Source organism: Phoca vitulina, unplaced genomic scaffold (assembly GCF_004348235.1).
Source record: "Phoca vitulina isolate PV1807 unplaced genomic scaffold, GSC_HSeal_1.0 scaffold6, whole genome shotgun sequence".
NCBI classification, from domain to species: Eukaryota; Metazoa; Chordata; class Mammalia; order Carnivora; family Phocidae; genus Phoca; species Phoca vitulina.
In genome coordinates, this window is record NW_022589709.1 from 16699867 (window position 1) to 16717114 (window position 17248).

The 17248-nt window shown below is 41.6% G+C and overlaps 1 protein-coding gene across 2 annotated transcripts in view; it reads left to right on the forward strand.

The window, feature by feature from the left end:
- Positions 1–6398: 6398 nt before the first annotated feature.
- The window catches only part of ATP6V0E1 (ATPase H+ transporting V0 subunit e1), a 37054-nt gene continuing 26204 nt past the window's right edge, over positions 6399–17248 (forward strand). For both annotated transcript variants that reach the window (XM_032403727.1, XM_032403726.1), the window contains exons 1-2: positions 6399–6575; positions 11919–11966. In XM_032403727.1, the coding sequence (XP_032259618.1) occupies positions 6472–6575; positions 11919–11966 (152 nt within the window). In that variant the 5' untranslated portion in view covers positions 6399–6471. The remainder of the gene's footprint in view (positions 6576–11918; positions 11967–17248) is intronic.

A 17248-nucleotide genomic window follows, 5' to 3' on the forward strand; every position in this document is an offset into this window, starting at 1 on the left:
CCACTTTAGCCATCCATCTCTGGTGTTCTTCTTTCACCCCGTCAGCCCTGTACCGGAGTCTGACAGGAGACTGGACATCTGTGTGCAGGGAGAAGAACCTATATATTTGCAGCAGTAGTGCTGCTTAGTACGAAAAACATTGTCACCATCTCTGCCACAGGACAGTCGGAAGCCTTTGCGCAAGTTACTTACCTCTGAGCTTCCATTCTCTTGGTAGTAAAGCGTATAGTTCATACCTGCACTGCCTTCCTGTCTCATGGAAAATGGCAGGATCAAATAGGCTCTTTCTGAGGACTCTGAAAAGTGTGAGTGTTCAAATACTAATATTGCTATTGTTTACTTATATTTCCAATTCTGACATGCATTTTGCACTGAAAGAGGTAAAGATTTTTCACAAAAAAAAATCAATGGAATCACAAACCACAAAATTCAGTATGCGTTCTCTGATTTTGGGGCATTGATTTTTTTTTTTTTTAAGATTTTATTTATTTATTTATTAGAGAGAATGAGATAGAGCATGAGAGGGGGTAGGGTCAGAGGGAGAAGCAGACTCCCTGCTGAGCAGGGAGCCCGATGCGGGACTCGATCCCTGGGACTCCAGGATCATGACCTGAGCTGAAGGCAGTCACCCAACCAACTGAGCCACCCAGGTGCCCTTTGGGGCATTGATTTTTAAGAGTAGGCAGAATGATAGGGGCGCCTGGGTGGCTCAGTCGTTAAGCGTCTGCCTTCGGCTCAGGTCATGATCCCAGGTCCTGGGATCGAGCCCCGCATCGGGCTCCCTGCTCCACGGGAAGCCTGCTTCTCCCTCTCCACTCCCCCTGCTTGTGTTCCCTCTCTCGCTGTGTCTCTCTGTCAAATAAATAAATAAAATCTTAAAAAAAAAAAAAAAAAAGAGTAGGCAGAATGATATTGTCTTGGCTCCAAAGCCACAGGGATCTGGATTCAAATTCTGCTTTGGTTTTCGGGCATTTTTAATGAGCTTGTTTCCCTATCTAGGTAAGAAGCTAAAAATGTTGCTCTTTGTGAAAATGCTTATCAAATGTAAAAGCTAAAGTAGTGGTCCACCAGACTCTCCTGACTTTAGGAGTCACTCGGATGCTTGCTAATATTAGTCTCCGCCCCCTTGCTTGGTGGTGATTCCTCCGTGCAGTAATTCTGAGGAGAGACCTCTTCAAGTCTTGAGTGCATGTATATTTCTGACATAGCTCTTGTGTGATGCTTACAACCAGTTAACTTTGGGAAATTGTGGATTATGATATATGTAAAGTAGGGGCGGCTGGGTGGTTCAGTTGGTTAAGCATCTTACTCTTAATTTTGGCTCCAGTCATGATCTCAGGGTCTTGAGGTGGAGCCCTGCATTGGGCTTGCTCTGGGTGCAGAGCCTGTTTGGAATTCTCTCTCTCCCTATCCCTCTGCCCCTCTTTCCCCTCGCTCTCTCCCTCTCTCTCTGTATCAAAAAAAAAAAAGTAAAGTATGTATACATGCAGCATATAAAGTAGGTGCGTGTTATCATTAGTAGTCTAGTGAGTAGGTAAACAGTAAGGTCTGTAGTTTGTTTTTTCTAATTTTGAGTTTTGTCTTGATTCTCAACACATAATTTAGTATCCCAAAAGTTGCATAAAAGTTGGATTTCATACTACGTTAAATTTATAGTAAGGATGATATATTCTGATAGCCTGGTCTGGGCCCTAGGCTCCAGCCATTATTCTCATCAATAAACTTAAATTATGATGCTTCCTAGGAGTTGGACTTGGCTTGTTTTTAGCAATTTGTTCAATACAAATGATAGATAAGAGGTTTGAGAGCTGTAATCCCCTCCACCAGCCTTCACAGGCAACCAGATCCTACCCGACTACTTAAACTGAGCAGGGTGAGTCATAGTGCATGGTCAAGATCAGGAGCTCAGCATCACACATGAGTTCTAATGCCAGCTCTGTCAGTTCCTAGCTGTGTGACCTCAGGCAGATTGCTTAACCTCTGGCCCTCAGTTTTGTCATTTAGAAGATGGAAATAATAAGAGTGCCTATTTCAAAGAGGTGTCAGACTTAATACTTGAGATACTGCATGTGAAGCACAGAGAGCTCAGCAAATTTTAACTATTGTCTTTTAGAGGAGATTGGCAGGGAGTTTGTCTGCAAGAGCAGAGGGAAAATTTTTCTCAGGAGTTCAGATAAACACTGGTTCTTGGCGTTTTTTGGGATGTGTGTGTGTGTGTTTAAGATTTTATTTTATTTTTTTAAAGATTTTATTTATTTGACAGAGAGAGACAGTGAGAGAGGGAACACAAGCAGGGGGAGTGGGAGAGGGAGAAGCAGGCTTCCTGCTGAGCAGGGAGCCCGATGCGGGGCTCAATCCCAGGACCCTGGGATCACGACCTGAGCTGAAGGCAGACGCTTAACGACTGAGCCACCCAGGTGCCCCAAGATTTTATTTTTAAGTAATCTCTACACCCAACGTGGGGCTCAAACTCACAACCCCAAGAACAAGAGTCACATGCTCTACCGACCAAACCAGCCAGGCTCCTCAAATACTAGTTCTTGAATGAAGGGGAGGATTTAAGGGCAGTAGTATTGTGTTTGGGCTGCTGTAGGAAATGGGCACTGGAGAAGGCCAGATGGGTGGGTTGGCCTATCAGGATTCAGGCCCAAGGATTTTAGCATGTTTCCTGGAATGACTTTCTTTTTTTTTTTATTTTTATTTTTATTTTTTTTATTTTTTAAGATTGTATTTATTTGCGAGAGAGAGAATGAGAGACAGAGAGCATGAGAGGGAGGAGCAGACTCCCTGCTGAGCAGGGAGCCCGATGCGGGACTCGATCCCGGGACTCCAGGATCATGACCTGAGCCGAAGGCAGTCGCTTAACCAACAGTTTCCTACTAACCTTTTCATTGAATTTGCAGATGTCCACTCACTTGAGTGAGTCCCCTATGCTATTTTGGGAAGCCTCCAAACTTTTAAACTTCAGATAACTGCTTCTGAATGTCTGCTTTCATATTGCGCTCAGGCATGAGATATTCAGCTACAGAGCTCTCAGTGTAGTTGGGCAGGCAAGTAATTGAATATACTGGGAACTGGGCAGAACTCTACCAACCAAGAGTCTACCATACTCTGCTGATACTATGGACTTTGAGCACTTCCCATCTGGTGGCTTGTTTTGTTCATTGTTCTGTTAAATTAGTTTTTTTAAAAGAAGTAATACATATAGTAAGGTACAAAAGTTACATAGTGAAAAGTAAGTTTCCTTGTCCCTGTGATTCTTGGTTACTCAGCTCTGCCCAGAAGCAGTCAGTGCTTCCAGTTCCTTTTGTATCCTTCCAGAAATATTCTATGCATATATGACTGGGTGCTTACTAAAAGTCTGATCCATGAAGAAGTCTTCATGAGAAAGGCAGGTCATCCAAATGTAAACAGCTCTATAATATAAAATTGATTTACTGCTTGAACACCATAATTACAATATAAATATGCAGATATATTAGGTAAAATATTCTTTGGCCTTCAGAATTAACTAAGTCAACCATCGTAGCCTACCCCAAGCAGGAGAGCAGCTAGTTCCAGAATAGGTGTTCACAGGTCTCATCTTAGGAATTAGATGTCTCTGTCTTGTTAAGCTGTGTATAATTTAGGGTTTTTTGGCTGACTTGATGTCTGAAATAGGCAGTATGGCTTAGTAGAAAGAACAGGAGCCATGAAGACCTACATTTATTATTTTTTTAAGATTTTATTTATTTGAGAGCGCAAGAGCAGGAGGTAGAGGGAGAGGGAGAAGCAGACCTGAGCAGGGAGCCTGATGCGGAACTTGATCCCAGGACCCTGAGATCATGACCTGAGTCAAAGGCAGACACTTAACCAATTGAGCCACCATGGTGTCCAAAGACCAATATTTAGATCCCAGTTCTGTTACTTAAAACAGACTTCAGGCAAGTTACAAACCTGAGCCTCTCTTTCCTAATATGTAAAATGGATTTAATAAGATCATAATAGGTGTTGTGAATATTGAATGAGAGGTAATTCAAAACACATGGTTCAATGGCATATGGCTGCCACACAAGAAATGAATGGTGGTCACCCACAGGGCATGTTCCATACATATGTGCTGAGCAAATGAGTTGTAAAGCATGCTGGAGCTTTCAGCTTCTCCAGTAACTTCCAGGCTTCCAGATCTGCTTGAAAGGAGCTCTATGACTCCATGGCTTTGTGACTTTGCATGCCTGTTTTTATTTACAGGGCTGGGCTTAGGAAAGGGGATTGGTGGGGTTGCACGGTAGCATTTCAGTCAGTTCTTTACTTTATCCTTTTGGGGTTGCTTGGAGGTTTTTCCTCTGGAAGTTGATCTCAGACTTTTTGGTCTCAACACCTCTTTACACATTTAAAAATTATTGTGGACCCAAAATCTTAACTTTTATGTGGGTTATATTGATCATATAATTTACCATATTATAAATTAGAACAAAAATTTAACATTAATTTTAGATTCATTTTAAAATAATAATAAACCTATAATATGTTAACAGAAAGAACATTTTTTAATGGAAAATAACTCTTTTCCAAGCCAAAATTTAGAAATGTAGTGGGAAGAATGACATTCTGTTACATTTTTGCAAAATTCCTTAATGTCTGGCTTAATAGAAGACAAATGGATTCTTAGTAATGCTTCTGCATTCACTCTGTTGCATCATGTTTCCAGTAAAGCATAGGAAGAAAATTCAGCTTTATACAGATTGGTAGTTAGAACAGAGAGGCCCTTACAGACTTGCTGGGAGAGTCCTGGGGACTCCCCTGGGGTCCTTGAGCCATACTGACATTTCCTGAAGTAGACTTTAAGTGCCTTGAAGGCAGAGAATATTTCATTTGGTGGGTCACTGAATCTTAGTTCCTGGCCTTGGACACCAGTTTTTATTCACAATGTGTGATAAAATGTTTTTGACAGATTGACTGATAGAGGGAGCTATTGGCCAATACTAGCCCACAACTGTAATACCAAGATAAGGGAATTTTCTCATTTCACAGAGGATGAAACAGATTTACACAAAACTAATGTCTGAATGGCCACTTCCCTATGCTCCCCAACACCTGGTTTTTAAAGAAGTTGCCAAGAAGATGAGGCAAAGGTTAGACTTAATGGAATCAACTTAAAATATTTGCCTTCATTTAAGAGACAGGAAGGGGCGTCTGGGTGGCTCAGTCGGTTAAGCAGCTGCCTTTGGCTCAGGTCATGATCCCAGGGTCCTGGGATCAAGCCCCGCATCGGGCTCCCTGCTCAGCAGAGAACCTCCTTCTCCCTTTCCCTCTGCCTGCCGCTCTGCCTACTTGTGCTATCTCTCTGTCAAATAAATAAATAAAAAATATCTTAAAAAAAAAAAAATAAGAGACAGGAAAAAATCCATAACACCTAAAAAAATGGAAGCAACTCAAATATCCATCTTCAGATGAATGGAGAAACAAAATATGGCATCTACATACGGTAGAATGTTACTCAGCCATGAAGGAAATTCTGACACGCTACAACATGGATCAAGTTTGAGGATATTATGCTAAGTGAATCCAGGCAGTCACAAAAAGAAAAATATTGTATGATTCCACTTGTATCAGGTATCTAGAGTAGTCAAACTTAACAGAAGGTAGGATGGGTGTTGCCAGGGGCTGGGGGAAGGGAGAATGGGGAGTTGTTTTATGGGTATGAAAAAGTTCTGGAGATTGGGCACACAACAAGTGAATATACTTAATGCTACTGGACTTTACACTTGATGGCTAAGATGGTGGATTTTATGTATATTTTACCACAATTAAAAACAAATTAAGAAAAAAATAGGAGAAAGGAGTAGACTTTTTTCTCTTAGTTCTGGCTGACCTCATTCTTTCTTAATTACTCAGTTCAGTTACAGGTGTTTATTGAGCACATTCTATGTATAATACTCTTGAGGAGCAATGATCTGTTAAACAGTGCCTGTCCTCAAGGAGTTTGCCTCCAATAGGGTTGATTAAAATATACGGCCACAAGAGACACACTAACATAATGAAATAGGTCTTGGAGAAGCCAGCGCTTGGACTGGAACTTAAGGACGCTAGAATTTCTGCTTAGGCTATTTTGGGAGAGCAGTATGAGCACAAAGATGACCATCTAGTTTCCTATATTACTGGCTAGGTGAAAGTTTGGAATTATGTTTGAAAAGTTGGTACATATGTTAAAGGTTATTGGTCCAACTTCCCATTTAATCCAGGAATCCATTCTGCTTAATGAAGAAATCAGGAGGTAATTCCAGGTAAGGACACACGGCTACGGCACGGAAACCGTGGTCCATATGTAAAGTACACGGGATTTAGGGAGGGGCTGAGTCCGGCGCGCGGGTCACGTGGGGCGCGAGAGGCGGGTCTTTGCGCGCGCTGGTCACGCGGCCCGGTGTTGACACTTCCGGGTGGGACCAAAGTGAGGCGGCTGGGCAGGGGCTGGTAGCTCCGGCGGCAACCATGGCGTATAGCGGCCTCACGGTGCCTCTCATCGTAATGAGCGTGTTCTGGGGCTTCGTCGGCTTCTGCGTGCCCTGGTTCATTCCTAAGGGTCCCAACCGGGGGTAAGTGCGCCAGGCCCGCCTTGGGAGGAAAGCGCGGTGAGGACCGGCCGGGCCGGGCGGGGGAGGGGGCGACCTGCACCGGTCAGAGACCTTGCGGGGCGGCCCCGGACTCCAGAGTCAGTCCCCAACCTCCTACAGCCCCCCCGACTTCTTACCGCGGCGGCTTCAGGGTTCCCCAGTCCGAGGGTGAGGACGGTGACTCCCAACGGACCCTCCTTGGGACGGGGTTACAGGGGAATTTTTTTCTCATCACGGGCCTGTCTCGGGAGGGTGCATAGGAAATGGGTTTATACCGACTCAGGGAGAAGTTGTGGTTTGCCCCTAGACGACTTTGGCCCCTTTAGCCCTGCCCTCCACTCAGATGAGGCCTAAACTTGAAAGTATCAGATAAAACAGAAATTGTCTTCTGTGTCTCACGTGTTGTCGCAGTTGCACCCGACACAAGCTTGTGTAGCAGCATGGAGCCCAGTCCTTGCATCTAGTGGGCGCCAGGTAGGGCCTGATCTAAAGCGAGATTAATTACCAAAGAGCCAGGAGGTATTGTTTAGAAACCCCTGCGTCATACCTTTTGGAGGGCGCTCCTGCGCTTGTGAGTGCACCAACTTCTTAGAATGATTGACTAAGACTTTTCCCCTAGACTTTTTTGTTAAATAGAGCTTTATCAGTTTTGTAAGTAGATCTTTTCTGTTGTATAGAGAGCCTTGTCTTCAAAGGAGCTTTGGAACACCCTCTTTCTGGTTCCTCTTTTGCTTTTTAGTCATTTTTTCTCAGCCCAAGATCATGTGGAATGAAACTTAGGCTGAAGTCAGAGCTTGGCCAGAACACCATCTCTTGCTTTATTCTTTGAAACACATTGGTGGCTTTCCAGTGCTTTGCATGCCTAGTGGGCATTCAGTAAATACCCGTTGAATGGATAATTCTATTGCCTTTATTAAGGGAAAGAAAATGCTATTACTTCCTTAATATTTTGTGACCCAAACCCCTTTTGCTGTCTGGAATAGACTTGTATTAGACTTGGTACTTCTTTCTAGCTGAAAGTAAATCACAGTTTGTTTAAAAAGGAAAAATGGTAGATGAATTTCTATCATTTGGTAGCATTGGGTTCCCCCCCCCCAACAATAACCTCAGTTATAGACTCTCCAGACTATAATAGAGGATGCACAGTGTTGGAGTTCTAGGGTTATTAAAACAATTGTATTAACCAAATTTAATTTCTTAGACTTGTTTTTCCTACTGGAGTTAGAGAACAACAAAGTAGTTTGTTGTGTTTCTGTCTTCAACTATTTCATTACCCTACTGTCTGCTTTCCAGTCTAAATACTCAGAAAAGCATTTATTAATGCGCTTGTAACATGGACCACTGCTTTCTTAAAGACCCCCATTTGGGACCCATCATGGCCAGCCTTGGGACTTGATGCCACTGCTGTTATCCAGGGTAATGAAATGGCTCCTATAGTACATGGACTACTCAGTTTCCAGCTCTAGTGTCCTGATTCAGGTTTAACCTGCTAGTGATAGGTTAGCCGGGTCTAATTCACAGCCTCCACCCCAGTCCTTGTATTCCTGCTCTTGGCGGGATTGAGCAGTTCTTAAAACACGAAGTGTCTACTAGGAGTTACTGTATTACACTTTGAGAAACGCTGCTCCTATCTGGATGATCCTTGTGACCTTGGACAATTCAGTTAACTTTTCAGTGTTCCCATTTCCTCATTGTAAGATGGAAGGAAGTATTAGTATTGAATTAGTACTAGTTCCCCTTTATTTCCTGAAAGGCTGCGAAAGAGTTTGTTTTTTAATACATGAAGGAGCTTAATTGCTTCAAGGACTAGGTGAATTTTTAATCACAGCATTTCTGATTTGAAAGATTAAAAACGTCTTCATTAAGTAGATAAGTAAAGGTGCTATGTGGCAAGGGAAGAAGAGACACTTTGATGTTAAATCCTTTTCCCTGCAAGACCCACGTGATGTGGTTTTGGAATATAGGTGAGGTTCGGTGGGGTGGGGTCTGGAGGCAACGGCCAAGAAAGAATTCTTGAGACGTCTTTGCTGTAAAAAGGTGGTTTTATTAAAGCACGGGGACAGGACCCGTGGGCAGAAAGAGCTGCTGCCTTGGGGTTGTGAGGGGTGGCTGATTATATACTTGGGAGTTCTAGGAGGTAAGGAAAAGGGAGGTTTCAAAAGAACTTTCATATTCTAAAGAGGACCAACGAGATACCGGAGGCCTTGCCATTGTCAAGTTAAGGTTGTCCCCCCCCCCCCCCCCACCGCCGCACGCGCCAAGGCATTACCTTTAAGATAGTTGGGAGCTTCCTGGAAGAACATCACACAGGAGTGGGGGGGGCGGGGGGGGGGCAAGCTGCAGGGTGCCAGCTTCTGCTTTGTCCTCAGCTAGCCTTCTGCTCCCTCATCACATGCACATCAGAATGCAGAAAAGTCTCTGTATAACCTAAAGCAAACCCCTTGCTCTCATCCTTTTCTACAACAAAATGGGCTAAACAAAAGCAAGTTTGTGTTTGGAGTCAGCTTTCCTGACCATTCATGTTTTTCATGACTTCCCTCTCTTTAGGGATCCACAGATGCTCTAAAACCTTCTGTTTTTTTTTCACAGTGGCTCCTTTAGGGGTAGATGTAGGGGAGGGGATGAGGGGATGGAGCTAGCTCACAGGGAGTTCAGTCAGCTCCAATTTTTTCAAGCATACAGAACATTTTCAAACATACAGAAAGGCAGAAAGAATAGTAAGAGTGCTGTATTCCACCACTTAGATATAGTAATTGTTAACATATTCATATTTGCTTTATATCTGTAATATCTGTGAATGTGTGTGTATGTGTGTAAATACACACATACATATTTTTGCTAAACCGTTTGAAAGTAAATTGCATTCATCATGATACTTCACCTCAGACACTTCAGCCTGCAACAACTAAGTGGCATATTTGGAGGGGATATTTCATTTATTTTTGTTTAGGTTTATTTATTTTTTTAAGTCATCTCTATCTCCAATGTGGGGCTTGAACTCACGACCCCGGAGATCAAGAGTCCCACACTCTTCCGACTTAGCCAGCCATGCTGGAGGTCATATTTTAATGAGGAGCTTTTGATATGAAAGTAGTAAGCAGGTAACACAGAAGAGCCTCCTGCAGTTTCAGGTCTCTGAAGTGGCCTTTGGGGGAGACAGAAGACAGAGGGATTCCGGGTTGAGGCAGAGGAAAATGAGCAAAAGCTTGGAATGGAGAATAGTAAACTTGATGTGTTTGGGGCGACATTGAGGCCACCTGCTTTTGGGAGTAGAAGGTTGCTGTTTGAAAGTGGACAGTGGTGAGGATGATCGGAGGGAACTGATTATAGGCGAGGAGCTGGACTGGTTTGTGTAGTTCTTCAAAAATCAAACATTTTTGTTATGCAGCTGTCAAAATTTTGTAGCACAAACTCCCATGCATATTTATCTATGTATTATAAGCATAATGTATAAGTTAGATATTTTGAAGAATGTTGCCTTCACAATATATCCAGAGTCTGACCAGTTCTCAGTACCTCTGCTGCTCCCAGCCTGGTCCACGGATTACTGCAATTCCCCCCACCCCAAACTGGTTTTTCAGCTTTTCCCTTTGCCTCTCTTCCCCCAGTTTGTTTCTACTGTGCAGAGAGGTCCTCTTAGAATCTGAATCAGATTTTGTCAGTCCTCTCCTTAGATCCCTCCAAATAGCTTCCCTTTTCCTTTAGAGGCTACCAAGACATTGGTCTTTATCCTCATGAGTGTCAGAAATGGCGGAACTACAGTTGAACTATTTGAGAGGTGTTTCCAATTCTTGTCTATATTTTCCCCTTCCCTGACCTCACTTCTACTAGGCTCCCCTCGCTCTGCTCAGCTACACAGGCCTCTGTCCTCTTTCAACTCCTGGTACTCTAGAGCCTTTGCATTTGCTCTTCCCCCTGTCTGGAACACTCCCTTACCTTCAGGTCTTGCCAGCTTGCCACGTCCTCAGTAAGCCCTTTCCTGAAGGCCCTCTTTAAAATTGCAAGCACAGCCTCCAACCCTTGTATACCCTTATCCTCGTTTCCTGCTTTATTTTTCTCCATTAGCACTTACTGACCACCTGGCATACTAATGGTACCTAAGTAAATAGTTCTTGTTTAATGTTCATCTTGTTGTTGTCTGTCTTCCCCCACGAATATGTAAACTTCACCAGAGCAGTGGTTTTCATCCGTTTTGTTTACTCCTTTTTCCCCAGAGCCTGGTACATACTGGACACTCATTGAAAATCCTCTGAGAGAATGATGTGCTAGTATTGACCCCAGAAAGTACATGCACACACAAGTAACTTCTAAAGGATGAATTGAAAATAAATGTAAACAGGAATTCTAATATTTGCTACTTGCATTCTAGGAGATAGTCTTGCTTACTCTGTGGGGTGTGGAGACCTCCTCTTTGGAAATTACTCCTGTGGAGGATGGAGAGCATTGAAAGGTGTTCAGCTGCAGAGTGATGTGACAGAAGAATTATTTTAGAAAGATGACTCTGAGGTGATTGTAGTAGGATGAAAGGGAAGGAAGAAAGTTTTGAATCTGCTAGCATTTGGTGACTAAGGGTGCAGAGGAGGCATGAACAAAATGATGACAGATTTGAGGAGTGGGTCAGATGGGTGGAAATGACAGAGCTTCTTCTGGGGCGTAGGAAATTGGGAAGAGGAGCCTTTGGAAAGAGAAATGGGAAGAGGATACCATGAATTCAGTCTTTGAAATGTTGAGATTCAGCTGATGAGAGATCTAGGTTTAACTATTTTTCAGACAGGAATGGAGATGGGGAGAGGTCAGCATTGGAAAGATACATATATATTTATTTAATTTTTTTTTTAAAGAATCATCTCATTTTCATTGTAAGCCTACGCAGTTCTGACATTTTTTAGAAAGTTTATTTTTAATAATCTCTATACCCAATGTGGGGCTTGAACAATCACAACCCCAAGATCAAGAGTCGCATGCTCTCCCAACTGAGCCAGCCAGGCGCTCCTAGAAAGTTAAAATTTTACAAGTATAGTGTCATTTCATTGCAGAGAAAACTACCAGATAGGTAGTTTCTTGGATGTCAAAACTAATTGTCATTGCAGCTTTTTGTGTTCAGTTGTAGAGGGGTTTGGATTAGCCATCTAAGCTGTGGCCTCAATGCATATCCCTTCAAATACAAATGTTAATTACTGCAGTCCCTTGGTGTTTGAGCAGATTCAGTTCCCTTTTCTTGGTGCACAGACCTTGCCAGTTTGTAATTTGGGAAGGAGGCTTAAACCATCTGACAGTGTCTCCTTAGTTTGCTGGTTATCTAATGATGGTGTTTTTTTTTTTTAGAGTTATCATCACCATGCTGGTAACCTGTTCAGTTTGCTGCTATCTCTTGTAAGTAGCTTTTTTCCCAAGATAATAGGAAATTACTCTTGGCATTTATAATGTGTGTGATTGAAAAATAAATCCGTGGAACATGATTGTTGTGAAACTTTAAAGTTTTTATCATTGGAGCTGGTCCCTTATGTAAATCTAGAAATAGCATCCTAAGATGGAAAAGAGCACACTTTTTCTCTGTTCAGTACATTTACATAAAAACTGTACAGATGCTCTGTTCTTCTGGCAATACAAGTGTAAATTATTTGGCACAAATTTAAATCTTATAATTAGCTGGAAATTGCCCTTGTACTACTTTACATTTTACTATTGTGAAGAATTTAGGCATACTCATTTCATTTAAATATCACCATGAAGCCAAGAAGCCATTCTTTATTATGACTTTTGTTTATTGGATGAACAGAAGTTGAGCTAGAATTGTAATCAAGAATTTTTTTAGCAATCATATGCTATATCGATGTATGATAACACATTTAAATAGATTATATAGTTTGTGCAAACTGCTGGTTGAAAACTATCTTAAGATATGTAAAGTAATTCATCAACATATATTTTTGGAAAACCATTCTTTTTTTTTTTTTTTTTTAAGATTTTATTTATTTATTAGAGAGAGAGAGAGAGAGCAAGAGCAGGAACACAAGCAGGCGGAGTGGGAGAGGGAGAAGCAGGCTTCTCGTGGAGCAGAGAGCCCGATGCGGGGCTCGATCCCAGGACGCTGGGATCATGACCTGAGCCGAAGGCAGACGCTTAACGACTGAGCCACCCAGGCGCCCAGGAAAACCATTCTTAATCCTCATAAGTGTCAGGAATGGCAGAAGTGCAGTTGAAGTATTATAAAGGTTTCCAGTTCTTGTCTACATTCTCCCCTTCCCTGAAGAATGGAACAAGTCAAGCCCCAGAAAAAAACTGAGTATTAATCGGTTCATGGAGAGGATAGCCACTTCAAAGTATTCAAAGGCCTTAAGGTTTCTTTCCCTTTTTTTTTTTTTAAATTGAGATCTTCTTTTCATACCATAAAATTTCATCCTTTTATGGATTTCCTTTTAGAGTTTAGGACCTATGGTTCTCTTTTCTTAAAGAGAACTGTGTAGCTTCCTGAGGCTTCTTTATATGGAGAGTGTTGATGTTGGCCAAGCTTTTGTTTAGTGCCCACATGATGTAGGAAACGGCAGTTTTAAAATCATGTGATGAAAGGCCATGCCTCTTTGTGACTGGGAATCTGTGAATTTCTTATATCCTGGGGCTTTTGCACTAAAGTTTTTCTTTTTTTAAAGATTTTATTTATTTATTTGACAGAGAGACACAGCGAGAGAGGGAACACAAGCAGGGGGAGTGGGAGAGGGAGAAGCAGGCTTCCCACCGAGCAGGGAGCCCGATGCAGGGCTCGATCCCAGGACCCTGGGAATATGACCTGAGCCGAAGGCAGACGCTTAACGACTGAGCCACCCAGGCGCCCCTGCACTAAAGTTTTTCAAAGAGATTTGTGGGGATGAGCCAATTCTAGTTGTTGGCATAGATCAAAATCTGTCCCTGACAAAAAGTTATCACCATGAATTTTAGGTATGTGGCCATTCAGTCACTTGTTTGAGTGGAACTTGAAGTGTTTAAAGTTGAATCGTAATGCACTATAGAAGTTTTGCTAAATGATGATGATGTTTGACTGCCTCAACACTAGGGCTTAGATGGTAAGGCTTTCTACAGTTGGCTTGTTTACTCTGTTTTTTCTAGTTAGAAGGGTAACTTTTTCAGGTGATATAGCTCAGCTTCCAGAGTGGAAGTCTGACAGATAGCATATGGGGAGAATTCTTATACTAGCTGTGTTTAGCTCTAAAGAGTAAAGAAGTACATACATCATCAAGAATTTCTCGTTTTAGTAAGGGTGATTGAGCTTCAGTCTGTTCTCCTGAGTCTCCTGTAGAAATCCCAACAAGGGAGCTCTTTTTCAGTCCAGGAGCCAAGGAGTGGTCCTGTGATCAAAAAGGCCTTTGTTTTTATTCCTTTGAAGATCTCTGCTGCCTGATCAGCAAGGTTGGTGGTAGGGTCTTAAAAATGAGAAAATTACTGGGCAGAAGAATGACTTGAGATTAAGAAGATGGGGCAGAAATGTTTTATGATTTTTCTGGTCCTCCACTGTCTTTGAAATTTGCTTAATTTTCATAATATTTTTTTTAAAAACAAATCTTTCCAACGAGTCCCATGCTTTTTTTTTTTTTTAAGATTTTATTTATTCATCTGAGACACAGAGATAGAGAGAGAGCATGAGCAGGGAGAGAGGCAGAGGGAGAGGGAGAAGCAGGCTCCCTGCTGAGGCAGGAGCCCGATGTGGGGCTCGATCCCAGGACCCTGGGATCATGACCCGAGCCGAAGGCAGACGCTCAACCATCTGAGCCACCCAGGCGCCTCTAGTCCCATGCTTCTTATTTTCATTTTCAAGTATAAAATGAATAACTGGACATGGTTGGAAACTATACCTCTTTGAGTCTCAGTGACTCAGTTGAAAAATATCTGTGAGCCTTTACCTCTTACTGTCTAGATTTTTTCCTTTGTCCCAGACATGCTGGTGACTTCTCTGTTGACGGTGGGTTAGTACTGTCATCATGTATTAATAAAGATAGCACACAGTGTTCCAACATTAAATGTTTCTTGCGGCTATCATATGGGGAAATGAGCTGTGTAGTATAGACTTTGTGAAATTGTTTTTTTCTTTTGTTTCTTTGAAATCTGATCATATATCCTATTTAGCAAAATGTCTGCCTGGAACATGGATGGATGAATTGAATTGAAATCCCAAATACTTTATTCCACAAAGGGACGGGATTCTATAATAAATTTGAAATTCAAAGAAAACTTTGAAGTTCAAAGAAAACTTCACTGTTTGGCATTAGTAAGTATATTTTTTTGAAAATACCTCTTGAAATAAATCACACCCAAACTAGATTTCCTAAGCAAAGTCATATTTGAAATACATTCATGGACTGTTAGATTGCCTTCAGTTTATGGCAATTTTTTTTTTTTAAGATTTTATTTATTTATTTGACAGAGACACAGCAAGAGAGCGAACACAAGCAGGGGGAGTGGGAGAGGGAGAAGCAGGCTTCCCCCTGAGCAGGGAGCCCGATGGGAGCTCCATCCCAGGACCCCGGGATCATGACCTGAGCCGAAGGCAGACGCTTAACTACTGAGCCACCCAGGCGCCCCAAGTTTATGGCAATTTTTTTCTCTTTCCGGTTTGTTCTGGTTTAAGGTTAGATTCATGGGACGTAACTTGTATGAGCTCTGAAAAATTAGGATCTCTGCCAGTACAACCAGTTTGTGTTTTAATAGTTCAGCAGAGGAATGTCTGAATGTTATACATCTGGTTCCCTCTTTGAGGCACAAGGTCACTTCTGTTCCTTAAGCATACAATCCTGTTAGTTACTGTTCCATACTTTCTTTTTTGTCTTAGGTTAGTTTTTAATGTTGAATTATGATGTAGCTTACCCAGAGTTACAAAACTTACATCTTCACGGTAAATTAGAAATTTAGCGCAGTATTGTGAAGGTACAATTGCTTCTTGGAAAATATGCTTTATCTTTAGCACTTGACTAATGGTAAATCTTACCGGCAGAGGGATACAGAAAAGGAAATATTGACCAAAAGGCAGGAGTCCCTGGTTCTTCTAGGCTGAATGTATGTGGCCTGATTACATGGTAGAATGGTCTTGTGAGTTTTAAATTGAGATGCTGTGTGTGAAAACTTGTAACAAACAAGAAAAATATAAAGTAATACTATCATTGGTTTGTTAAAATAAGTTATTTTAATTCAGAGAAGTATGAGTTACCTACAAGCACAATTTGCTTACAAGGCAATTGTAGCATGTATTTTATTGATCCTTACCTAGAGTTCCTTCACTCAGCATATTTATTTAGAGCCTACTTTGTGCCAAGCACTGGTTATATGGCAGTGAATAAATAAGACATATTCCCCTGCCCTCTTTAGTGAGGAGAGACAGACAGTAAACAAAGAGCCAGAAGAGCCTTAATCACTTCCAAAAGTGGTTCCCTCATCTACTTATTCCCACAGACCCCTATTCTGTGACCCCAGACGAGTCCCCCTCACTCACCTCTCCAGCCCCCTAATACTGCCCATCGCACAAGCACCTACACAGGCTGTAGGAACTTTGCCCCCCTTGTCCAAGAATGTGCAGATCCATAGCTGAGCCCAGCCTTGTTTTGGTCTTGGCTCTAGAGCCAGTTTGGGCACAGGACATTATCACCTCCCAAGGTGTTCCACTTAGGTTTCCAGCCAAGTAGCCACAAGCTGGTCAGTTTCTGGGATGCTCTTTATTACAGCATTTTTTTTTTTAACTTTCTGCTTTTGAACTTTTAAAACCTGCTATGTGCTCTTTACAAAAATTTGTCCACCTACCTGTCACTTACCTTCAAAAATTATCAACTCATGGCCAATCCATGTTTCATCTCCACACACTTTCCCACTCTACCCCAGATTATTTTGAGTTCATCTGTAAGAATTTCAATATACATGTCTAAAAGATGATCATTCTTTCCCCATGTATAATTACAATACCATTATCACACACAGAAAAAGTTAATTCCTTTACATCATCAAATATATTTAAATTGCCCTAGTTGTCTCATTATTTATTTTACAATATATTTGAATGAAGATGCTTATAAAGACCACACATTACAGCTGGTGGATGTGCCTCCCAAGTCTCTCTTTATTGGTTTCTTCTCCATTTCTTTTTTTTTTTCCCACATTTTAGTAGGAAAAAACTGGGTTGTTTGTCCCATAGTTCTTCAGAGAGTGGTCCTTGTTAATTGCACACCCATGGTATTATTTTACATATTCTTCTTTGTTCTGTATTTCCTGTAAGTTGGTAGTCATCTAGGGGCTAGATCACATTCAGGTTCGATTTTTTAATAAGTTTGTTTCGTAAATGGTATTGATACTTTTCATCAGGGGGTACATAATGTCTCATTTGTGTTGTTGGCATCATTGATGATATTATATATCTATAATTTGTTTATTCATTAGGTAGAATATATCCATAAATGTTTACTTCATCAACAATTTAATTATCCAGATAACTGAAAACTGTTCATAAAGGAAAGCTAGGTTCTGTGTGTGATTTTCTCTTTACTTACCTGTTTTCAGAATAATGAATTGGGTTCCCTAGCATCTTCTAAGGGTGGACAATGATTTTTGTTTTGTGTTGGTATCATTATGATTTGATATATTTAGAGAGATGTGATGTATTTCAGTCCGTATAATTAATG